Source organism: Phodopus roborovskii, unplaced genomic scaffold, assembly GCF_943737965.1.
Source record: "Phodopus roborovskii unplaced genomic scaffold, PHOROB, whole genome shotgun sequence".
NCBI lineage: Eukaryota > Metazoa > Chordata > Mammalia > Rodentia > Cricetidae > Phodopus > Phodopus roborovskii.
This window is the reverse complement of record NW_026126480.1, coordinates 19163935-19188812: the sequence shown is the minus strand read 5'-3', so window position 1 is coordinate 19188812 and position 24878 is coordinate 19163935. Positions and strand designations below refer to the sequence as shown.

Below are 24878 nucleotides of genomic sequence, written 5' to 3'. Positions count from 1 at the left end.
CACTCGCCCCACTCAGCCTTGTTCTGAATTCTCCCGACAGGGTATGTGGAACCCCAAGAAGGTGTTGTTGGAGGGGTGTTAGGTCTGAGGTCCATTGTCCCCTGGTGTGGGGACTCAGTGGGGACACTTTCTGGGTGTCCCGTGACTGTTTCAGGTTGGAAGAATCCGGTCAAGTTGGAGGGCGCTCTACACAGAGGAGCCCGGGCACAGGGAGCGCCAGGCACTGCTGACAGCCGCCCGGGCCACGGCGGCCGCGCCCCCTCCGCCCCGGGCCGGGGAGGGGCCAGGCGGGTGGGGCGGCACCGAGGACCGTGTGAAATGAGGCTGGGGCTCGGGGGCGGGCGGGGCCGGGAGGTGTCGGCGGGCGCGGAGGCCGGGAGCCCGCACACGCCTCCCTGCGCTGCCGCCGGCTCTCCGCCGCTCCGCGCGCTGCGGCTGCAATGGGGGTCTCGGGCCGTTGTCGGTCTCGAGTGGCCCGAGCGCTGCTGCTGCTGCTTCTGCCGCTGCCGCTGCTGCTGGCCGCCACCGTCCCTCCGGGCCCGGGCCGCGCCAACCGGCCGCTGGAGGGTGAGTGTGCAGCCGCGGGGGCGCACCTGGCAGGTCACAGGGCAGGGTCTCCCGGGTACCCTAGCGCCCTCCCGCCCCCTCACCCGACGTCGTCCCCCTCCCCCGCCACGGTCCAGGAGGCCAGAGGCTCCCGCTCCAGGCTGTTGACTCTCCCGCCCTTGTACCTGTCGTTTTCAGGGTCTCATAAGAGTGCCTCCTGGCCAGATTGTCGCTGGCTGAGTGCAGTAGAGGGAACTGGAGTCTGGGGTCCAGCTCCCCCTTGTGTAGATAGGGCAACTGGGGGTCGGGCTCGTGGCAGTTTCGCCCGCTTTTCTCCTTTGAGCTTGATAAAAGTTCTGCCAACTCCAGGATGAGCTGCAGAGTTCTGTGAGCATGGAACAGCTACGGTGTCAAGACCGGGAATGCTCCTAAACCTTCAGGTTTGGAGCAGCCATAGATTAGGACTCTGGACAATCTGTTCTGACAGAACTTAAAATTCTTTCAAAACTTTCGTTTTTATCTTCATATCCCGGAGTGGTGTCTAGCCCGGAAATGTTTGGTTACGGTAGGTTGAGAGAGCCAGCAGGCTTGGGGTTGGAGGCTCTGGGACATCATTCCTACAATGCAGGGTCTGAGAGCTCACGATGCAATTTGCTCAGAGACCAGGGAAACTTTTACCCCCACATTTCAAACTCCGAGAAAGCTGAGAGACAGCTGCCTTGGCGGTCTTCCGGAACTTTCCAGCTAGCCCGGCTCTTTGCTCCTCTCCAGCACTATAGACTCATATGCCAGGCTCTGTGCTGACTTAGCATCAAGGACCTGGCTCAGTTGTTAGGGCCCCGCGGAGAGACAGGTGAGAGTGGACAGTGACAACCCTGCATACTCTATCCTAGGAATGAGCTAAATATATGGGAGCATGTGGTGGGGACATCTACACCCCCAACTCCCCTCCCCAGGATCATGGCCCACTTTCAAAAGGCAGCAGATCTGAACTGAAGCTCAGAGGCCAGTAAGAGATGTTTACCTCTTAGAACAGTGTGTCTGAAAATGGGCCTGGACATGGTGTGGTTTATCCCTGGGTGACCTAGCAGTATGGGCTTTGGAGGAGTAGAGTGGGGTGGATTCGAGGGAGGTGACACTATAGAGAGCTTGGAAACCATACCAGGTGCTTGCTGTGTTCTTTTGCAGATGTGGATGAGTGTGCCCAAGGGCTAGATGACTGCCATGCTGATGCACTGTGTCAGGACACATCCACCTCCTATAAGTGCTCTTGCAAGCCTGGCTACAAAGGGGATGGCAGGCAGTGTGATGGTAAGTGCCTGGGGGTCCTGGGTAAGTGGGCAGCAGGGAAGCTGCCTCCTCCTTAGTTTTTGTAGTTCATATTAATTAAATGAACTCTTTTACCTAGAGCACTGCCACCTGCTCTTAGAAATGATTTTCAGGCCCTCAAAGGGCTGAGACGTTGGTTCCTCCCCAGAATTCCTTACAGTTTTGTCTGGCTCCCAAAGGTCCTTTTGTGCAGCTTCTGGAAAAGGAAATGCAATGCTTTGCTATCTTTTGGGTTTGCTCACTGGAACAACCAGACTCTCAGAGTTGTGAGGGTCCTGTTTCCCTGGACACTAAGGACTGGAGTCCTGCCTTCTGTTGTCTCTGGAAGCTCCATCCTGTCTGTGGGTTTGAGCTGACTGATTGGGACCTACAAGGCTTTAGAATTATACCCAGGCACTGCCTCATTTGAGTGGCAGATTCGCTCTGGAAAGATATTTGCAGAGGGGGAATTTTGCTCTTTAATGCTCCAGACCTGAGGTTCTGAAGTCTGGACTCCACCCACCAGGGATTAATTAGTTCAGTGTCTGAATCTAAGCTCACAACTGGATGGAAACTGTTCTCACAAGGGGAAGCAGAATGTTAGCCTAGATGGGGCTCTTCAGGGAACTTTGGGTCTTTTCCATTGTGCATTTTATGGATGGAAACACTGAGGACAGGGGACTTGGGGACCATAAACACATGATTAGCCTGTGGGCAAAAGGGACACCCTCATCTGTCCCTGATCTTCCATACTCACTCAGCATGTAGTTGCCTCTCTGGTTGGACAAGACATCCCTATAACACTGATGAGAGGTATTTGAGCTCAACTTGGAAGCATCCTGCCTCTGTACCCAACTGTGATTAGCATGTTGGAGACCCCCCTTCTCTCTCTCTCTCTCTCTCTCTCTCTCTCTCTCTCTCTCTCTCTCTCTCTCTCTCTCTCTGAGAGGTTTTTAACTCCTTACAGTCTGCACTTAACTCCTGGTGAGAGTTGATCTGAATGCCTACAGGAACAAAATCAACATAGTGAGTAAGAAAGTCTTGTCTAAGCACTTGGAAAGCCACATTAACACCTTCAGGCAGGAGAAAAACTTAAGGCCTTTGTATGTGAGTGGCATTTGATGGCCTAGTATTCATGTCCTGATGTTTCAAATGACCCTGCCAGGTCTTATAGTCTCTGAGAAGTCCAAGTTCATGGTTTTGGGACAGTATATAACATCCAGTACCTGGTGTTCTTGGGTTTTGCTGTTTTTGTTTTGATTTTGAATTTTTTTGTTTTTTGAGACATGGTCTCATGTAGCCCAGCATGGCCTCAGACATACAACCAAGGCTGATCCTCCTGCCTCTACTTTCCAAGGGCTAGGATTGTAGGTGTCTACCCTCACACACGGCTATATCTTTCTATTTATAAAATATTTACTTTTATTTTATTTTATGCATCTGTGTGTTTTGTCTACATGTATATCTGCACACCAGAAGAAGAGATTGGATCTTACAGGACTACAGTTATAGACATGCAAAAGCAACCATGTGGGTGCTGGGAATTAACCCAGGACCTCTGAAAGAGCAGCCAGTGCTCTTAACCACTGAGCCATCTCTCCAGCCCCCTATTTACTTATATTTTTAATGATGTATCTATATGTAGGTATGTGTATGCGAGGGCAGGTATTCTTGGAGACTAGAGGCATCAAATCCTTTGGGGCTGGAGTTATAGGCAGTACATGTTTTAACTGTTGAGCCATCTCTCCAGCCCCTATTTTTCTTTTCTAATTTTTTTTAAGAGAATGTTTCATTTAGAAACCAGAAAGTTTTCAAAACCATGCAAAGCTCATGGGTACTTTTCGCTCATCTTACCCCAATGCCATTAGCTTACAAAAGCACAGTGTAGTCACCCAAACTGGCAAATTAACAATGACACAGTGTCATTAAAAAACAAACAAACAAACTGTATGCATCATTCAAATTTCATCATATTTCCTCTGATGTCTGTTTCTGCTTCAGAATCCAGTTCCAGGTCCTGACCCACATAGCCAGTATCTGTGACTCTTGTGTTCCCCAGTTCTTAGTCTTTCTTTGTCTCAAATGTCAACTTCTTTTGAGACAGGGTCTCATGTAGCTCAGGCTGGCCTCGAGCTTTCTGTGTAGCTGAGGAGATGATGCTCTCAAATTCCTGATCATCCTGTCTCCATCTCCCAAGTGCTGAGATTACAGACATCGGACACCACACCTGGCTTATGTAACACTGAAGATTGAACTCAGAATCTCATTCATGCTAAGCCAATGCTCTTCCAACTGAGCTACATCTTTAGCCCTGACATCAATACTTAAAAAAAAAAGATATATTTATTTTATATGTATGTGAGCCACACATAAGCGAGTGCCCATGGTGGCTTGAAAGAGGTGTCTGATTCCCTGGAGTGACAGGTGATTGTAAGCTGTCTGGTGTGGGTGCTGAGAACTGAACCTGGGTCCTCTGTAAGAGCAACAAGTACTCTTAACTGCTAAGTCATCTCTCCAGTCCCAACACTGACACTCTGATGAGCACTGTTATGTTCATTTGCTTTGTATTATGAGGCAAAGAGTTGATAGAGCTTGGCATGGTGACTGAGATAGGAGTTTGAGTTCAGCCTTGGCTATACATTGAATTTAAGACCAGCCAGAAGAGAATGTCTTGTGTCTTTTCGTGATGTGATCTGGTGGCATTTCAGTAAGGCTGTCACAGAAATACCACAGTGACCTTTTCAGTAAACCACATCATCAATACATGATGTTACTGTGTCCCATTTGGGTGATGCTAACCATGATCACCTGGTTTCAGGTGATGTCTGGTGAGCTGGGCATGGTGGTACACACCTTTAATCACAGCACTCAGGAGGCAAAAGTAGGTAGATCTCTGAGTTCAAGGCCAACCTGATCAGAGTGAATTCCGGACAGCCAGGGCTACACAGAGAAACACTGTCTTAAAAAACAAAACAAAACTGTGTCTGCTGGTGTAGTGAGATATTCACCCTATCTCCACCCCAATGGGCGTTGTCAGTGCCACAGGTGCTGACAGAGTGAATATCTCACTACAAGCTGGTTTCTCTACTGCAAAGCCCCCTTTTATAGTGGGAGCATATTTGGGGGGGGGTCAATATCTTACTTGCCCCTGAAATCTTTGTTCATTGATAACAGCATCTGGCTGTGGGCCCTGTCTGTAGCAGTTATCTCTGAGGCGTGCACCTCCTTGAAACTTTGCACTAAGCCCCCTTATGGCTCTCTAAATTGGGATTCTTTAAGGAATAACTGCCCCTTCTTGCTTCCATTCCTTCATGTTTCACTGTATGTACACTTTTATGTGTTGACTTTGTAACATAACATTTATTTTTATATCCTTTCTTAAGTTTTTTTTGTTTGTTTTTTTGAGACAGTTTCATGTGTAGGTTGGCTGTCCTGGAACTCACTCTGGAGACTCAGTTTGCCTTGAACTCAAAGAGATCCACCTACCTCTGCCTCCCGAGTTCTGGAATTAAAAGTATGGGTCACCACTCCCCAGTTGCCTGTTTTCTTGTTATTAACAATTTCCAGATGCATAATGTATATATATATATATGTATATATATATATATCAATTTATATATATAAATCAAAGGTTTGTAATAAATTGTCTGAGTTGTGCAGCCATACATACAAAGTTTTCAAACATTTTACTTTCCCAGTAAGTACTACTTTGCATACTTTGTTCCAGCTCTCCACCAGCAACAGCTAACCAGTAATCTACTTCTGGTACTTTTCCAGTCTCAGCTACAGATAACCAGCAACCTATTTCCAGTACCGTTTCTGGCTGCCTTGTATTGTATAGATGAACTCATGTAATTCAAGATTCCTTGAATTTAGATTATTTCTCTTAGAGTGCTGCTTTTGAAGCAACGTCATGCTATAGTCTGTATCCCCACTTCATTCCTTTTTATCAATGATACATCTTAGTCTCTGGTCCAGGTCTACCCTGGGCTTTGTTCTTGAGACAGAATCTTGCTATGTGACCCAGACTCACCATGCAGCCCATGCTGGCTTCAAACTTGTGACCTCCTGTCTTTTCCCCCCTTTTATTGAAAATGGATTTTTTTTTTTTTTTGCTCACATAATATATCCTGATTACAGTTTCCCATTCTTCTGCTTTTCCCAGTTCCTCCCCACCTCCCCTCCAATCTGAATCTATTCCCTTTCTGTCTTTCATTAGAAAACAAACAGGCTTCTTAAGGGATGATAGTAAAATAAAATAAAAACAAACACATCAGAGTAGGACAGAACAATCAGAAGGAAAAGAGCCCAAGAGAAGGCACAAGAAACATATATGGATGGAGAGACACACTCATTTACACACTCAGGGATCCCATCAAAACACAAGACTGGAAGCCATGATATATACTCAAAGGACCTTTAGGGTGAGGGGTGAGAGGGGAGAGGAGAGAAGAGGGGGGGGGGAGGGATAGGATAAAGTTAAAAAAAGGAAAAAAGCCTGATGACATTATGAGACAAGAAACCTTCAAAGATGCCATTAAATTCACTTTCTGTTGGCCATCTACTGCTTGGCTTGCAGACTACCCTTAAGAGTAGTTTGTTTCCCCAGTGATGTTCCTTTGAGGAAATTAAATTTTCATTTGCAAGTGACTATCAATTGGAGATTACTTCTGGGTTAGGGATGGGAAACATATCCATGTCTCCTTTCAGCTCTAGGACCTCACCTGGTGCAGATCCGTCTCAGTCTCTGTGAGATCGTGTGTGTGTTGATCCTATTATTTAAAGGGCCTTGTTTCCTTGCCTCCTCTTCTGCAGGGCTCCCCAAGCCCTGAGGGGAGGGATTTGATGGGGCCGTGCTGCTTAGGGCTAAGTGTTCCAAGGTCTGTCATTCTCCACATAATGTCTGGCTGGGCTGTCTGTGCTCGTTTCTGTACTCTTAGTTCTGTCCCATGCTCTCTGTATCCTCAGGCTGCTATCATAATAAGAACAGCTATATAGTAAGCTCCTTGGATGTTTCTGAATAATGTTAACTCTTCTGAGTCTCCTTATTCCTGAGTAAACTTTATGCATGTTGAAAGTTTGTATGCATGTGTGTGTTCTGATATCGTCTTGTATTTAGCATATTCTAGGTATTTTGCATTTTTGTTTTTTTATTTAACAGCATATTCTGTTGATTATTTCAAACCATTTCATAGAAACCATCTTTATTCTCTTTTATAGCTATATAGTACTACATCAAGTGAATATACCATGACTTAGGTGGTGAAACACCATGACCAAAAGCAATTTGTGGAAGAAAGGTTTTATTTGGCTTACACTTCCATATCACAGTCCATCACTGAAGGAACTCAGGACAGGACCCTGGAGGCAGGAGCTGATGCAGAGGCCATGGAGGATGCTGCTTACCGGCTTGTTCTTCATGGTTTGCTCAACCTGCTTTCTTATAGAACTCAGGACCACCAGTCCAGGAATGGCACTGCCCACAATCTGCTGGGCCCTCTTCCATCAATAACTAATTAAGAAAATGACCTACAGCTGATTTTATAGTGGCATATTTCTCAATTAATATTATCTTCTTCCAGATAACTCTGTGTGTCAAGTTGACATAAGGCCAGCCAGCACATATCACACCCATTAAACCACTTTCCTAAATATGAACTTTTAGGTTGCTTCTACTATTTTGTAATTTCAAACAATAAAACAGTGAATGATTAGTACTTATTTATTTTTCTATTTGGGTGGATTCTAAGAAGTGGGATGGCTGGTTAACAGGTAAATGCATATATATAGAAATAGCAACCACTGGCTCACTTCTGTTTTATTTTTCAGATATGGATGAATGTGGCAACGAGCTCAACGGAGGCTGTGTACATGACTGTTTAAATATTCCAGGCAACTATCGCTGTACCTGTTTCGATGGCTTCATGTTGGCTCATGACGGTCATAATTGTCTTGGTAAGAAAAACATTTGACCATGGCAGTTTTCCCCTTTCTACCCTCTAGCACCCTCTTTCTTTTTGAAAACTTATCTGGGATACATTTTAGTCAGCAGAGAGCTTGCCCAGCATGCACAGATTCCTGTGTTCCATTTCCAGTGCTGCAAAACCAAGTATGGTGGTGCATGTCTGTAATCCCAGCACTCAGGAGACAGACACAGGAAGATCAATAAATACTTCAAGATCATCCTTAGCTACATAGCCAGCTTGAGGCCAGCCTGGGCTACACGAGACTTTGAATACATATTCTAAAAAGACAAAAAGGGGGCTGGAAAGATGGCTCAGAGGTTAAGAGCTTGGCTGCCCCTCCAGAGGTCCTGAGTTCAACTCCCAGCAACCATATGGTGGCTCACAAGCATCCATAATGAGATTTGATGCCCTTTTCTGGTGTACTGGCATGCATACAGGCAGAATGCTGTATACATAATAAATAAATCTTAGAGAGAGAGAGAGACAAAAAGGGATCAAAGGATCAGGGAAATGTGGGCTTTGGCCCCTTAGACATTAGTCTATGTGACAGAAAACTGGGTAGGTAAATTGCTTTAGTCCAAGGAGATGGGTAGACATTGCCATTAAGTTTATTGATTTTTCTGACACTGACTTTACTGCCATTTATCCTTAGGTATTGTGTTGAAAGAATCCCAACTATCCTTTAAATACTGTGTCTTTATTCTTGCCTCAGATATGTTTTGGGTCACAAACAGGAAGATCCCCATACATTTTTTTTTCTTGAAAGACAAACAAAAGCTTTCTGTGAGCAGCCTCCATGATATCACAAGGTGGAAATACCCCTTGGCACTTCAGCCCCTGAATGTTTCCACCAGTTCCTCATGTGAACTCTAGTCAGAACCTAGATGTGCATCCTGGTGGACTGGGCTGAGGTTGCATAGTCTGGGGGGAAGCAGCACACCAGGCAGGGGTTTTGCTTTGTTAGGCTCTCACCTGCAGGAGGGCATTATGCTGATGACACTTTCTGGGGCTGATCTGCTGGCTAGCTAAAGAGCAGCTTGAGCCAGGCTCTGTCTCTGGGGGACAGATATTCAGATTTTCCTTTTTGGTGTGGTAGGGACTGGCCCTTGACCAAATGCCTTGAAGTTGGCCTAGAGAGCCCTAGAAGTGCCAGGGAGTTGGCACAATTGGTAAAGTGCCTGCTGTGCAAGTTTGAGGACTTGAGTTCAGATCCCCAACGCCCATGTAAAAGCTGGCATTGTGGTACACACTTGTAATCCTGGCATTGGAGAGGCAGAGTCAGGTGAATCCCTGGAGCTCATTGGCTAGGTGATTCAGCCCAACCAATGAGCTCAAAGTCCAGTGAGAGACCGTGACTCAAAAATACAAGTTGGAGAATACCTGAGGAAGACATTTGACATTGAGCTCTGACCTCACACACATACACACATGTGGACACACATGAATTCCTTTCCTCTCTAAGTCCAGGCTGAACTTGTGTTTGAAAGATTGGGCTCTGGGGCAGGGGGCAGGGGGAGACCATTCCATCTGGGATTTAGCCAGTATTACCTAGTGTGGGCCTTTCTTGTCTGTGCCCATGAGAGGCCAGGCTTTGAATGCACAGGCTATGTGTGCTTCCAGGCCTACAGCTGTCAGTCAGACATCATGGGTAGCTAGCTAGGGGAGTAAAAATTCCTCCTAAGCAGGCAGCACTTCAAATATATATATATATATATATAGAGAGAGAGAGAGAGAGAACCCCGAGAGTAGAAATACATCACAATGTGTTTAAAATTCAGACAATGCTTCAGTTTTTGGAAAACATATATGCTAGGGTTGGTTTGGTTGTTATTGTTGGTTTGTTTTCCATCTTTGGAGGAAAATTTCTCTTTGGTTTGCCAAAAGTTCCATTTTGAGGGTTGATATCTGATGGCTGACCTGGACACTTGTGAGGTGGGAGCTCACTGAGAGCAACAGGCTGTACAATGTCAGCCAAGGCCAAGTGGGGCTTTCTGAACACAAGCATGCCCACAGATTTGCAGGCCTAGAGTCTTGCCTTAGCCAATAACAAGTGGTTCAGCAGAATGTGCTAGTCACCCACCCAGGGTCTCTTCATGGATTCTGAGGACCATCCGCTTTGTAGAGACCCCAAGTGTCCACTGAGCATGTGTGCAGGGGCTAAAGAGTCCTTAAGGGAAGGTAGAGGGTTGGGGATATAGCTCAGTTGGGAGGATGTATTTTTTTTTTAATTTTAAAAATTTTATGTACATTGATGTTTTGCATGCATGTATGTCTATGTGAGGGTGTCGAAACTGGAGTTACAGACTCTAGTTGTAAGCTGCCATGTGGGTACCGGAAATTGAACCATGGTCCTCTGGAAGAGCAGCCATTACTCCAGCCCTGTCTTAAAGAAGAGGAAGAGGAGAAGCAAGAAGAAATGGAGGAGGAGGAAGAAAGACATGAGGGAATGCAGCCCATTTGGAAGGGCAGGACCAGCATACAGAGGAACTTTTTTGGGCCTACACACTTTGTGACAAAATAATTTATGGCAAGAAAGAGCTCAAAGCCCAGATTTCTCTGGAGTAGCAGATTCCTGTGTTTTCTGGGGTGATTCCTTCCCTGTGGTCAGAGGCCCAAATACATTAGCTACAAATATACCAGGCAGAGTGCAAACACCTCTCAGTTCCAATACAGCCTCCAACTGCAAGCCCCTCCGTCTGGGAGGCAAATACATGGGAAACCACACAATTCTTCCCAACAGCCTGCCCACCTGAACTCACTTCCTGTTATGGCATGCTATAGCACAGCTGCTTGGCTTTGTAGCAGCGGTTCTGTGAGGTTTAACAGGCACCACTGCCCAGGCCTCATGGGAGTCCAGCTACAATGATGTCTCCGGAGCATGTAGCTAGCCATGTGGGGCTGATACAAGGCAAAGTCTGAAGACATCCACTAGCTACTGACACATACTTGTCATATGAACACACACTGTATGTATTCCATCTCAGGGTGTCACTCAACTTAATAACACATTGCTAATGGTTTGGAGAGAAGGCATAGTAAGTGACACATGGAATGGGACTGTGGTGTCTGGCTCAGGAGAGCTCCCAGACGTGCCAGGGAGATAGACCTTTCCTGCTCACCGTGAGCCATGGCTGCAGAATGCCTAAACCAGGTGTCCCAGCTCAGGCATCTGTTCTGGAATGTGCTTCCTTCACCCTTTGGCATAGACAGGGCAAGTTTGTTAGGCTTCAGGGGATGGCTACAGTCCCATCAGTTTAGGAGAACATTGCTCTATAGTGTAGGAGGACCCATGCCTGTAAGATCTGAAGCTTGAAACCAGATAACAGACATTTAAATGTGAGTTTTCTGGTTATAGATACACCCAGGAGTCAAGGATAGGCACATGACATATGAAGCTGGAGAAAAAAATTTTGTTGTTGTTGTTTTTTTTTTTTTTTTTTAAATCAGCTTTTTTTCTTGAGCCTTTGTGAGATCTGAGTTTCTGAAAGTTTCCTTCTTGGCTCTGGTCATCTGCACTCTGTTGCTTGTTGCTCATCCATTGACCTTATGAACATTACCCTGTCCAGTGCTCTACTAATCAATACTATTTTATATAACAACAGTCTGTATCTGCTAGGGGTGCGCACTTAGTTGAGACCCACAAAGAGTACTGAGAAGGCAGTCCAGAGGCTTCTAGGGAAGGAAGGTTCCCCGAGGGGTGAGTTGCAGTTGTAGCTTTGACAGACAATCCCTTCCCAGGTTCCGGGGACTCCTGCTGACTCTTCCTCATCTTCCTTGCTCCTGGCACTGTCCAGAATTCTACCTGGGTTGCATCATTCTGCTTTACCATATTTCTGGCTTTGGCCATCTCATCTTCTGCAAGTGAATGGTGTTCGAAGCTGTGTTCACACCACCCTACAGTGTTCTCTGCCCTCTATCCCTCTGCTGCCTTCTGCCCGCTGGGCCCTTGCACTTCAGTGTGTTATAATCTCTCTCTACCTTGGGGGAAGGGAGCAACCGTGTCTCCATTCCCACTTCTGAAACAGTCAGTCTTTCTAGAAAGCCTCCTTCCTGTCCTCTAAGGAGCATTGAAACAGTTACACTATCCCTGGGACATCTTGTCTACCCGGCAGTTTTCTATGCCTGCCTCTCCAGCTTACCCCAAGTACAGCTGCTCTGTTCTGCTTCTTCCTGCAGCACTGGCTTGTGCTGTCTTGGCTACACACATGTGCCAGACCCCAGGCTTTCCATTTCTCCCTCTACCCTTCCAGCTGCCTTTTATTTCCCAAAGGGGGCCTGACTGTGTCACCCCACTCAGTGCTTCCTAACTGTCTCCCAAATAAAACAGGAGTTTCATAGCCTGATATTTAAGACCTGGAAGCATTGTGACCTTAATCTATCTATCTTCCTGAATGTATCTCCTGTGACTTCCCTCCACGTCTCCCAGGCTCCAGCCAAACAGAATGACTCACTGCTATCCAACATACTCAAAGCTTCCCAGCCTCTGTGCAAGAGGAAGGCTCTGGCCCTTCAGCCTGGAATCTCTTTTCTCCAGGTTTATAGCTGAAGGAATCCTAAGGGCCCATCTCTTATCAGCTCCTGAGGGCCCATCCCTTATCAGCTTTTCTCATAAAGGCCATGATGATAGTACACAATCACATGCCACCTACCTCCTTTCTCCTGTCCCACCCTTCATTTTCTGTTAGGATCAATTGTGCATTGTTTTTCTCACTCCTGAAGGCGTTCTCAGGAAGCTAAGCATTATCTTGCCCATCTAGCACTGTGCCTCAGAAAGTGAAGGTGTTCCATGGCTTTTATGAACTGATTATTTTGTGTTTGTCTCAGGGGCTTGTCTAGGTGAGCCCCAGACCCATGGACTTGTGGGAGCTGGGGAGTCAACCACAGGCTCCTTTGGCTCTATCTTTGAGAATTTCTGTGAGACAGGGACAAGGGGGAGTCGGTTAGCAGGAATCCTTGAGTTCCCTGGCTGGGTAGGGTTTGGTTTTTGAAACGGCCATGAAAGGGAATCTTGATGCATTTCTCCCTCCAGATGTGGACGAATGCATGGAGAACAATGGTGGCTGCCAACACACCTGCGTCAACGTCATGGGGAGCTACGAGTGCCGCTGCAAGGAAGGGTTCTTCCTGAGTGACAATCAGCACACTTGCATTCACCGCTCAGAAGGTACTTCAGTCTGGCTGAGGGTGGTAGGCAGAGTCTTAGAGTTCCCAACCCCACAATGACTTTATCAGGGAAGCAGGTTGCTAGAAAGTTTTGGAGGCTGAAGACAAGTCCAGAATGCACTGCTAGAGAGTCATGGCCAGCTCTGTTACCTTCATCTTCATCACTTAGCAAGGAGGCAGCCTGTGGGATCTCTGAGGTCCTTGCAAACATTCACACCTTCTGATCCTAATCTCTAAGTAGAGTACATTTCAAACATCAGTACTTGGTTCCGGAGAAATAAGGTGTATCATTTGCCAAGTTTTTCAAAAGGATGCTGAAAACCACAGTACCAGTGCAAGCCTGCCCCTTGCTCTGCGCTGGGGGGTGAGGGCAGGAGTGGGAGCTGGATCCTCCCCCTGCAGCTGCAAGCCACATCTGGCCCTTTTCTGAGTTTTGCATTTCTTGCATTCTATGTTTCTAGGGCTCTGTGGGAGTGGGGTAGGGGTGAAAGAGGGGTAAGGCTCCCTCTCTGGACTAGAGGCTTACCACTCTCTGATGGCTTGTACCCTTTGCTTTGAGTCTATGTCTTTTATTATCACCATTTCTAAATTCCTATGATTTTGACAGAGTCTTGGGAGGGAGAGGAATCAAGGACAAGTGGCTAATCAGTTACTTCTGTTTGTCTGATTCTTCTTAAGCCAAATAGGTACCTCTTAGTGGCTGTGTTTTCTGATGTTGCATCTGCCTGCCTTTAGACTTAGGAGCCCAAATATTAGACAATTCATTTAGCATATGATTCCCACCTTTTCCTTTCCTTTCCTTTTCCCTTTTCTTGTTTTGGTTCTTCAAGACAGAATATCTCTGTGCAACAGTCCTGGATGTCCTAGAACTTGCTTTGTAGACCAGGCTGGCCTTGAACTCACTGAGATCCAACTGTCTCTGCCTCCTGAGTGCTGGGATTAAAGGCATGTGCCACCATCACCAGGCTGTATTCCAAGAGTGAAGTCTCTTTAAACATTCTTCCATTCTTTAATTACAAAGTTATAAACTTATTATCATGGCTTTAGTGGACTTATCAAGATTTCTTCATGGAAGATGATTTTGCTCCATTTTCCAAGAATGGTGCATTAGGTCACATTTGACTAGAATGCTTGTTGGAGCAGTCGTGGGGGGCAGGCAGTCTCTCCATTCTCAGTGTTCATGTGGGGAGAGTCAGATACATTGGTTCTGATTTTTTTCTCATATTAGACGTGGCCCATGAAGGGTAGTGATAGGTTCTTTCTTCCTGCTGGAGTCTGGATCCTGGTGGCATTGAATGAAGTTTCACAGGAAGTCAGAGCTGGAGATGGGAATCATTTAAGGAGGCAGGCAGAGTGTGACAGGAATCTCAGAGTACCTCTCCTTTCAGTTGCTCAAAATTGCTTCCAGGGAACTCTCTCTGACTTTCTCTTCTGGTGGCTGGAGAGGGAGGCAGTGACCTGCTGGTAAAGCTATTGCCTCAGCACAGCCAGGATAGACTTCACCCACCCAGAAGCTTGCAGGGCTTCTGGTCTCCTACTTACTGTGCTCCAGATCCCTGGCTTAGCCTCCTCTCCCCTCCCACAAGCCCCTAGACTGATTTGAGATCCAGGTTTCTCAGAGCAGAGGTAAACACCAGGGCAGTTCTCTGTGAGCTGTTTTAGAATTCTTCCACAATTCAGACATTCTTGGATCCCCTGATGAGTAGTTAACATAAACGTTGATGTCTGGAACTAAAACCCAAATCCAAGAATTGCCTTTGTGGTCTGGAAGTGCTCTGATTTTCTGTTGTGTTTCAACCTGACTGCTGAGCAAATTCCTGCCAGTGTAAGCCAGCAGGTTACAGCAGTTTGCAATGGTGACGCCCTTCCATCCTTGAATTTAATTCTTCAGCCAACCACTTCTGAATAATCGTTCCTTAGGACTTCCTCCTTCCCGTGTACAGTATCTTCTTGGAGACTATATTCATTGACTTTAAAATCCACGGTGGAAAGTAGGTAAAAGAAAATTAATGTCACAGGCTAGTATTTTCTACTGTTACTGCTGTTTTTTTTTTTTTTTTAAACGAATAATTATTTACTAAGTATTTTTCAATAAGTGGAACTCATAGCTGATTTTGATGGAAACTCAAGCACTGGATTTTTGTTAAAAGTCTTTAGAAAGCCCAAAGCTGTGATAAAGAGAATGTGTGTTTTCACCCATGTAATGAGGGGTAGGCTGGAGAGAAACATCACCCTCAGCCTGTCTTTGTTCCTATTCGGGGATGCTCAGGCTCTCAGAATGAGCAGTTCTCTTTTGTCTTGTCTGCTCTGAGGGCTCTGGACAGTGTACTGATGCTGTGGCCTGGCTGCTGGGACACATGGGGGCCAGAAGGAAGACCGTGCTGCCTTCAGCAGTCCAGATTTCTCATTCAATGGATTATTTTCAACGGCCCTGGTTGTTCTGGAGCTCACTGTAGTCCAGGCTGGCTCCTTATTCTATTTTAAGTTTCTAGAAATATCCTATAGTGAAGAAGCCTGGCTAGGGAGCAAAAGTTTGTAGTTTCTCCAGGGTTTCTGAGCATCTTCCCTTTTGGTGAATCCTTAGCTTTAGACATGACAACCAGGCCAGGTCCTAGGGGAGTTAGGGCCCTGGCTGGGCTTCCTCTAGCCATGGTCATATTTTGAGTTGGGGTGCTAGGAAGGGCTTGGGGGGTCACTCTTGAAAAGCCACCTGTACTTTTAGAGTTGTCTCAATTCTCATCACCTCCTGGTGATTTCAGGTCCAGTGTGGTACAAGGGGACAGCGGGGCAGCTTCTCTGTGTAACCTGATGGCTTCTGGTCTTTCTTAAGAAATATTTCTTGTATAAATGAACTGCTCTGGGACAGCAAAGATCACTTTGCAAATGTCTTAGGCACATAAACAGAGTAAAATATCAGAAAGATGAAGAGAAGTTGTTTGGGGGATAGGCTTTTTGTATGGGTTCCTACCACTGTATTTTCGAGCACCGTTAACAATTACTTGCAAGTGTCACTCTGTCTCAGTTATTTCAAATGCTCCACTGACCCAAAGACTGACAAAGGACTTGCTGGGTCTTTAGGGGGAGGGAAGGACACTCCCTCCATGGGCAGCTCTCACCTCCTGTGCCATTTCAGTACTGGGGTGTGAATGACATCTTTATAAAGGACCAGCCAGAGGGGAGAGAGCTTTGCAGCAACCCAGTGCAAACCTCTTTCTGTGCTACTTGACAACAAACAGCCCTTGGCAGGAGCTGCTGAATCCCAGCAGCATGAAGCAGATTGTGTGTGGGGGCATACAGCTTAGAACTGTCAGATGAAAAACAAGGTGGTCTTTGGACAGGCCCAAGAGAGTAGAGGATGCTTAACTGCTGCGCTGTCTTTTGAAATAGAAATGCCTTTGGAAGTGACTGTTCCCTAGACACACAGGGAGAGAGAAGAGACTCACTCACTTTATCGAGTCTACTGACTATGGTTTTGGGGCAGAATACAGAATAGTGTTCGGTCCCAGTGAAGCTGAATAAAGCCTTCCAGAACTCAAGTTTAAAACCATCCTAATTCTAGAATTAGAAACTCTCATGGGCTCTCTAACCATTGAGAACTGAAACCTCTCTCTCAGGGATGTTTCAGAGTTGTGTTACACAAATGCCAAGAAACAACACGTGCACACATCCTTACTAATGCAGCCCTGACTAAGAAGATATCTTGAGCATACGCTTCGGTTTGATACCCAGGCAGCAAGGGCTCAGTGAACTGGTTTCCTAATGAGGCAGGCGCTAATAACCCACACAGTTTTCTGCTGTTGCACCATTATTTAGATCAATGGTTCTCAACCCATGGGTTGCAAACCCTTTGACAAACATCTGTCTCCAAAAGTATTTACATTATGATTCATAACAGTAGCAAAATTATAGTTATGAAGTAGCAATGAAAATAATTTTGTGGTTGGGGGTCACCACAACATGAAACTGTATTAAAGGGTGCAGCATTAGGAAGGTTGAGAACCACTGATTTGGGTGCTCATTAAACCACCAAGGGTCACACACAGTTCCTCTTTTCCACCATTAGTATGCCTGATGGACTCTTACAGAACAGCAGTTAAAGGAGCCCACATGCATGAAGTCTTCCCCTCCTTTAATGCTCCTTGATGTGTTGTTGTATGATGCTGTCTGTGAGAGGCATAATGCTCCAAGGAAGGGGCCAAGAGAATAACTCAGGGTCCCTTAAGACAAGCCTCTAGACAGCTGTCTATATGCTTACTCCTGATGAAGGAATGTAAACATATGGCAGACAAAAATTTGAGTACTGCTTTCTGGGACGAAGGTGCCATTTTATTGGGAAGGCTCATTTTCTTTATTTTTAAAATTATTTTATGTGTATGAGTGTTTTGCCTGCATGTATATCTGTGATGCCTGGTACCCACAGAGGCCAGCCAGAAGATGATGCTGGATCCTCTGGAACTGGAATTACAGATGGCTGTGAGTCATCATGTGGAAGCTGGGAATTGAACCCAGGTCCTCTGGAAGAGCAGCCAGTGCTCTCAACTGCTGAACCATCTCTCTAGCCTCAGTTTTTCTGCTTTAGGAAAATTTGAGGCATTCTATCTCTTAGGTGACAAAAGAAGTCTTTCATATCTCTAGTAATTGTCTCAGCCTCACTTTAATGAATATTCTTTTTATTTGTTGTATGTAAGTATGTGTTTGTGTGCGTGTGTGCGCTCCTGTGTATACCCACAGGCCATTGCATCTGTGTGAAGGTCAGAGGACAACTTGTGGGCATTGGTTCTCTCCTTCCAAATAGGTTTCAGGAATAAAACTCAGTTGGTCAGGCTTGGTGGTTCGTGTCCTTTACCCACTGAGCCATCTCACCAGCCAGACATAGTCTCTAAAAAAGTGTGGCTAGGATCATGTAGGGTGAGTGGTTTACATGTCTGTAAACCCAGTACCTGGGGAGTAGAGGCAGGAGCACAATGAGTTCTAGGTAAGTCTGAACTACATAGGGAGTTCAAGGCTGGCCTGGGCTACAAATCAAGACCCTACCTCAAAAAATAAAAGTAAATAAAATGGGGACAGTAGAGACCGGGGAGGGCAAGCCTTCCCCACTGCCCATCCTTGCTCCTCTCTTTCCAGTGTCACCTGCTACATGCTGTTATTTTACAGAGGGCCTGAGCTGCATGAACAAGGATCATGGCTGTAGTCACATCTGTAAAGAGGCTCCGAGGGGCAGCATTGCCTGTGAGTGCAGGCCTGGCTTTGAACTGGCTAAGAACCAGAGAGACTGCATCTGTAAGTATGAACTATCCCTCACCTGAGTTGGGGACAGCCTACCCTGAGGTCAGAAAAACAACCATTAGGCATAGCCACAACTGGGACACAAGAGCAACTTGTAGGAGTCATTCTTTCCATCCATCTGGGGTCCTGGGGACTGGACTCAGGCCATCAGACTCAGTAACAGGGGTCTTTGCCCTTTGTGCTCTCACCAGACCAATAAGCTTTTCTCTTTTGTTTGTTTATTTGTTTGTTCTTTTTCTTTTTTTGAGGCAGGAGTGTGTGTGTGTGTGTGTGTGTGTGTGTGTGTGTAGCCTTGGCTGTCCTGGAACTAGCTCTGTAGACCAGGCTGGCCTCAAACTCACAGAAATCTGCCTGCCTCTACCTCCCAAGTGCTGGGATTAAAGGTGTGTGCCACTATCACCTAGCTCTTTTTTTCTTTTTTAATTAAATGTTTTTAAGATTTCATTGCTTAAATATTGTTTGTTATATCATTTGAAGGACTTTTCAAAAAAAAAAAAAAAAAAGATGATCAGGAGTTTAAGGTCATCCTTAGATGCAACCTAGGCCACCTGAGACCCTATCACAAAAGACCAAAAAAAAAGGGGGTGTGGGTGGGGAATATGACCCAGGATCACACAACATAGCTAGTTCTTTTTTTCCATATTCCTATTTGTCATCATTCTTATGCATGCCCAACTTTAATATATGTGTACTTATAGCAGAAATATATAATAAGTTTTTAAATTAAAAATTACATATGTAAAAATTTAAACACTCGGAGGCACAGAGTGAAAGCTGCATTCCTTCTCTTATTTCCTTGCCACAGGTAATCTGCCTGATAGCTTTTTGCACGGGGGTGGGGAGTGGTACTTGTTTTTGACAGGTTTTCACCGTGCAGCTGGTCTGGAACTCACAGGGATCGACCTGCCTCCACTTCCGTAGTTCTGGGATTAAAGGCATGCACCACCTGCCCTGGTACAACCATGTAGTTTTATAGTTGGCTTATTTAAGTTTATTTTTTTGGCTCACCATCAATGCTTTCACACACAGTCTTTATAATTTTTGGTTGATGTTGCATTCACTCTGTGCAAAGAGTTGCCATTTCCTATGATTAACTTCCCTTGTAACAGAAACCAGGTGAACTTTGGCAAGAGCTGCCCTGACATAGACGTGCAAATTAAATATCGTCAGTGTGTTCCAGATATGAAGTGCTAGAGGATTTCCAGAAGCCTTGGGTACAGCAGAGATAAGAGGCATACTCCACCAGAGAGAGGGAAGGAGCAGTCTAGAATCTCTCAGCATAATTCCCTCTACATGGTGAATTGTTTCCTTCCCATCTCCATCTCTGTATCACTTTGCTCAAATCTTGTTTTGGTACTCCTGTGGTTTTATTCTATTACACTGACAATGCATACACAGACACAGACAGTATCTTGGTGGAAGGTCTTTCTCTATGTCAAGTGTCAGATGAGCATTAGGTGCTTAGATATTTGCAGAGTAAAAATCAATTTTGGAGGGAAGCTTGGTGGTACGCACCTCTTTAATCTCAGCTCTTGAGAAGTAGAAGCAGGTGGAACTTTGTGAGTTCAAGGGCAGCTAGAGCCACATAGTGAGAGTCTGTTTTTAAAAGTAAAAAAAAAAAAAAAAAAAAATTTAGAAACAAACCCAGCCCTGGTTGTGAAAACCTCAGAGCTTTATGTATTGATTCATTTTGACCTTAGTGACTTGTAACCATGGAAACGGTGGGTGTCAGCACTCCTGTGAAGATACAGTTGAAGGCCCTGAGTGTAGCTGCCATCCACGGTATAGATTGCATGCTGATGGGAGGAGCTGCCTTGGTGAGTGATTTTTCCCTCATTCCAGTGGTTTGCCTCAGTCTGCTAAACGCTACCCCAAACCCTCTTCTTTACCTTAACTCTTAATAGTGTTTAGCCCAGATGCAAGGTATGGCTAATGCCCAAGGTTCCTTTACATGCTAAGTAGGATGGCCTACTTTTGGGTAGGAATCCCTCTCTCTTTGCAAATCTCTTCCTCCTCCCATGACTGGGCTGTTCTGGAAGCTGGTATTCTAGACATCTGGATAATATAGTCCAAAGGAGGAGGGTAACAGAGTCTAGAGCTGGTTGTGTGTGATGGCCCAGCAACCTCTATAGTCAAAGTCCACCCTGCCTTTCGTGGCAGGACCTTGCTGGCTCTTTTGGAGTTCTTGTCCTGAACTGAGAATTCAGCAGTCTCTGAATCTTGTATTTCTGGGAGTCTCTTAGTCAGTGCATTATATTTCCAAAATCTTTCCCATACTTAGTGTGCTGTTTCCCACAGAGCCATATAATGGCTGTTCTTATGGAGTGGAGAGTCACACGTCTGCCATTGGTCACACATTTCATGTCTGAGATGGCAGCAAATGGTTGCTCAGGGAATGAGTAATTTGATCATTCAGCCTGACGGGTGTGGTTTTGCTTCTCTTGTAGAGCAAGAGGGCACCATGCTGGAGGGGACAGAGAGCAATGCCACATCAGTGGCAGATGGAGATAAACGGGTGAAGCGGCGGCTGCTCATGGGTATGCAACCCCTCTCTTCCTTGACCCTGTCATTGTCCCCTTCGCTCTCTAGCTCATTGCACCAGGCCTGAGCTTAGAGCCTATGGTGTCCTAAAGCCAACTGGATTAGGATGAGCAGCTTCTCTGAAGCCAGATTATGTTTCTTTCCCTTAGTCATAGTCTAAGACCCCTGTGCAAAGTCATTAGAATAATCGAGTTAATGTCCTAGCACTGTCCAACTAGCCATGAGTGGAGGGGAACCTCTCTAAGATCTCCCTGTCTGTAGGTCTCTCTTTAAATAGATGTAAGGGCTAGGGTGGAGCTCAGTCAGAGCACCTATCCAGCACAAACAAAGCCCTGGGTTTTACCCTCACCACAGCATAAACCAAACTTGATGTCACATGACTATAGTCCCAGCACTCAGAAGGTAGAGGCAGCAGGATAAGATGTTCAAGGTCACCTTGCTTACATAGTAAATTGGAGGCCAGCGTGAAACCTTGTCTCAAAATAAATAGATGAAAGGTAGGTATAGTGGCACATGCCTTTAATCCCAGCTCTTCTGAGGCAGAGGCAGGCACAGTTTTGTGAGATGGAGGCCATCATGGTCTACATAGTGGGTTCTAGGCTAGTCAGGGCTACATAGTGAGACCCCCAACTGAACAATAAATAAATAACAATAAGTAGGATGAAATAAACTCTTTTAGGGTTATCAGCAAATTCAATTAAGATAATAATATTAGGTCTTCAAGATGGCTCAATAGGTATAGATGATTACTGTCAAGCCCGACGACCTGAGTTTGATCCTGGGACCTACACGGTGGAAGGAGAGGATGAATTCCCACAAGTTGCCTTCTGATTGCCACACATGCACACCTTTGCACATACATAAATAAATAAACATTATATAATATATATGTTTATATTTTTAAAGATAATAATATGCAGAAGTGTCCAGAATCCAGTCTGTGGGATGCAGTGGGTGGCCATGGGATGCTAACTCTTATTTCTCATCAGCTGTAATGACAGAGAGTTCTGGGCAGCCTCCAGCTTTAGCATGGCAGTTTATCTGTCTTTGTGCCCACCAACCTTCCCTCTCTGACTCAGCCAGTGTTGGCACTGGGGGAACTGAATGGAGAAGACTGGCACTTGGCTGGGAGACATGAGACGGTTGGCCCACTGACTGTCTAGCTGACAGTCAAGCTAGAGATGAGAAAGAAGAGGCAGTAGCTGTGGGGATGGGGCCAGACATATCTTTCGAAATGTTATTATGGAGAGTTTGGTTTGGCTTAAATAAAACTGTCATCTACTAGCTCCTGGGTTTACTAGTCAGGTAAGATATCAACCAACCATTGGTTATCAAGCAGGGGACCTTTCTGATCTGTCTCTGATATTTTCTTTTCTTTCTTCCTTTGTGTGTGTGTATGCATATGGTTCCCTGATGAATACAAGAATGGAGGTATATATATGGTGGATGTTTTCCTCTAGCACTGTCCACTTTGTAAGTTGAGACAGGGTTCTCTCACTGAACCAGGAGCTCACCAAGATTTGACTAGACTGGCTGACCACTGAATTCCTCAGAGTCACCTGTTTCCTCTCATCTCCCAAATAAAGGGAGGTAGGGATTCAAAAAGGATCGATCTCTCTCTCTCTCTCTCTCTCTCTCTCTCTCTCTCTCTCTCTCTCTCACACACACACACACACACACACACACACACACACACGCACACGCACACACTCCTCCCATGCCCTTAATATAGCTTATCAAAATTCCAGTCAATATTAAGTATTTATATTACTGTGAGCACCTACAAACAATTCACCCAAGTCTGTCATGCATTGCCATGTATTAATGCCTTCTTTAGTTTCAAATAAGAGCTGTTTTCTAAGAACCACCCACCGGTTCCTTTCCTTGGGGAGTTTTTGGCAGGGCTTTCTGAAGCCCTTTGCAGTGTGTTCAGAGCAGCCGCACTCCGCAGCAGCTCCACTCTCTTCTCTGACCATCAGGCTCATCTGAGGCTTCCTGCTGCTGCACGCCTGACTCCTGGTCTGCAGCTCTGTCAGCTGCGCCTTTCCCAGGGGCCTAGGAAACCCCTTTGCTGCTCTCCTGTTTTGGCACTTTATATTGTGGACAAGATAAAGGTTTCTGAAAACTTTGTGTCGTGTCCCTCAAAATGCTTTCGTATGCATTCTTCCTTCTCCCTTCATCGAGATTTTGGCTCGTTATAGAATTCAAAGTTGGAAAGAATATCCTATCATCAGAATTCTGACACCAGTATCCCATAGTTTTCATCTCACTCACCCCTGCCCTCCCTCTCTCCCTCCCCCTCCCTCCCTCCCCCACCCCTCCCTTCCTCCCTTCCTTCCTCCCTCCTTCTCTTCCTCTCTCATCTCATGTAGCCCAGGCTGGTCTCAAACTCCCTAGAGCTAAGGATGACCTTGAACTTCTGCTTCTACCCCCCCAGGTGCTGGGATCACATGTGTGTGCCTCCCCAGGTGCTGGGATCACATGTGCCTCCATGTTTAGTTTATTCATCACTGGGGATGGAGCCCAGGACATTGTGCATGTTAAACAAACCCTCACCCAGCTGAGCTGCATCCCCAGCTCTGTCTCTCACTCTTCCTCTTGAGCCAGTGTGCGGAACCTGTAAAAGCTTCACTCTGGAGGTTTTCAGGGCCTTTGCTTTGTCCTTGGTGATCTGAGATTTCACCAATGTCAGCTTGGTGTGCTCTGTGCTCACTAGGCCTTTGAACTGCCTCTGCAGCTCCGCCCGGGCCCCTTTGTTCTTTCCCTGCTGATAGCATAACTTCAGAGATCCTCTGATTTTCTTCTCTCTCTCTCTCTCTATATATATATATATTTAGTTTCACTTTCTAGATTTCTCATTTCTCCACCTTCTAATCTTCCTGCAAGATTCTTTTTTAAACTTTCCACTTTCCTGTTCCCCCCCACCCCAGCATTTACTTGGGTCTTTGTAACAGGGATTTGCTCATATTTTTCATGGATGCTTCTCTTTTCCCCTGACAAAATTATATTTTACTCTCTCCTATCCTCATATTATCTTTCTAAAAATGAATATTATTTTTAATTACTTAGCTATCTTTCCAGTCCATTCCTCTGCTACCTTTGTTTTCTCTAAGTTTCTTTTTGCTGTTGTTCAATTTGGTATATATCTAAAATCTTAAATATTCTAAATATTTGGTAATCCTTGACTGATTTTTTTTTTTTTATTCAATAGTAGGAAACTGAAAAGCCAATTGATGGGCTTTGTATTTGTGTGACTTCACGTATGAAGTCTTTCCATTTGGGCAAGCTGGGTTTTGTCTCTTACTTGGTGATAGAAAGAGCTCCCAGCATCCCTGGCTGAGTCTGGGGTGTGGGCCTAACAGTCCATCTGGGCACAGACTTCCATCCCATCAGCTGTGCTTTCCTTCTCCTCCTCTATGATCCCTGATGCATTGGTCTGATTTCTGAGCGTATAAACTGCACTGTAGCTGGGGCCTGCGAGTCACCTGGCTATCTGCAAATAAGAGCTTGGTGGTAGGAGTCATGCATTGGTGTGTGGGGGATGGGGATAGGTTTTTTTTTTTTTTTTTTTTTTTAAACTCCATCCCCACCTCTGCTTCTAGAAGATCTTGCAGTCTGTAACTCCTGACCTCCCCGGATTCTGGGTTTCATATGGCTTTGCCCTTGTCAGCAGCCCCTCTGCAAACCTGAGGGATTAATGTTCCATTACACTGATGTGCCACTTCCTAACAGTTGACACCTTTTTTTGTCTTCTCTTCCATTTGCTTTATCCCCAAGAAGTTACACATTTAGACATTTATCTCAGTGTAGTGCAGCTTTGAGAGGAAGCACCGATAAACATATATAGCTATTGTGTTTAATTAGTACTAAGCTTGTTCCCCTGTCCACACCCCCCCAGCCTTTCAGATGAGTTAGCTATGGAAGTTTCTGGACTTCTGGGTGCTAACATTGAGTGAATGTTGACTAGTACTTGCCTGTCACTGAGAATGACCATGAAGAACTTCTGGAGTTTGTTTTCAGTAGTTACGACAGGCCTTTTCAAAGAGAGACTTGTGAATAAGTTGGCAT

The 24878-nt window shown here is 45.6% G+C and overlaps 1 protein-coding gene across 2 annotated transcripts in view; it reads left to right on the top strand.

Moving 5' to 3' along the window:
• Positions 1-425: 425 nt before the first annotated feature.
• Positions 426-24878, top strand: part of Scube2 (signal peptide, CUB domain and EGF like domain containing 2) — a 62122-nt gene continuing 37669 nt past the window's right edge. For both annotated transcript variants that reach the window (XM_051192660.1, XM_051192659.1), the window contains exons 1-7: positions 426-567; positions 1735-1857; positions 7684-7809; positions 12850-12984; positions 18138-18263; positions 19970-20086; positions 20717-20806. In XM_051192660.1, coding sequence (XP_051048617.1) covers positions 441-567; positions 1735-1857; positions 7684-7809; positions 12850-12984; positions 18138-18263; positions 19970-20086; positions 20717-20806 — 844 coding nt within the window. In that variant the 5' untranslated portion in view covers positions 426-440. The remainder of the gene's footprint in view (positions 568-1734; positions 1858-7683; positions 7810-12849; positions 12985-18137; positions 18264-19969; positions 20087-20716; positions 20807-24878) is intronic.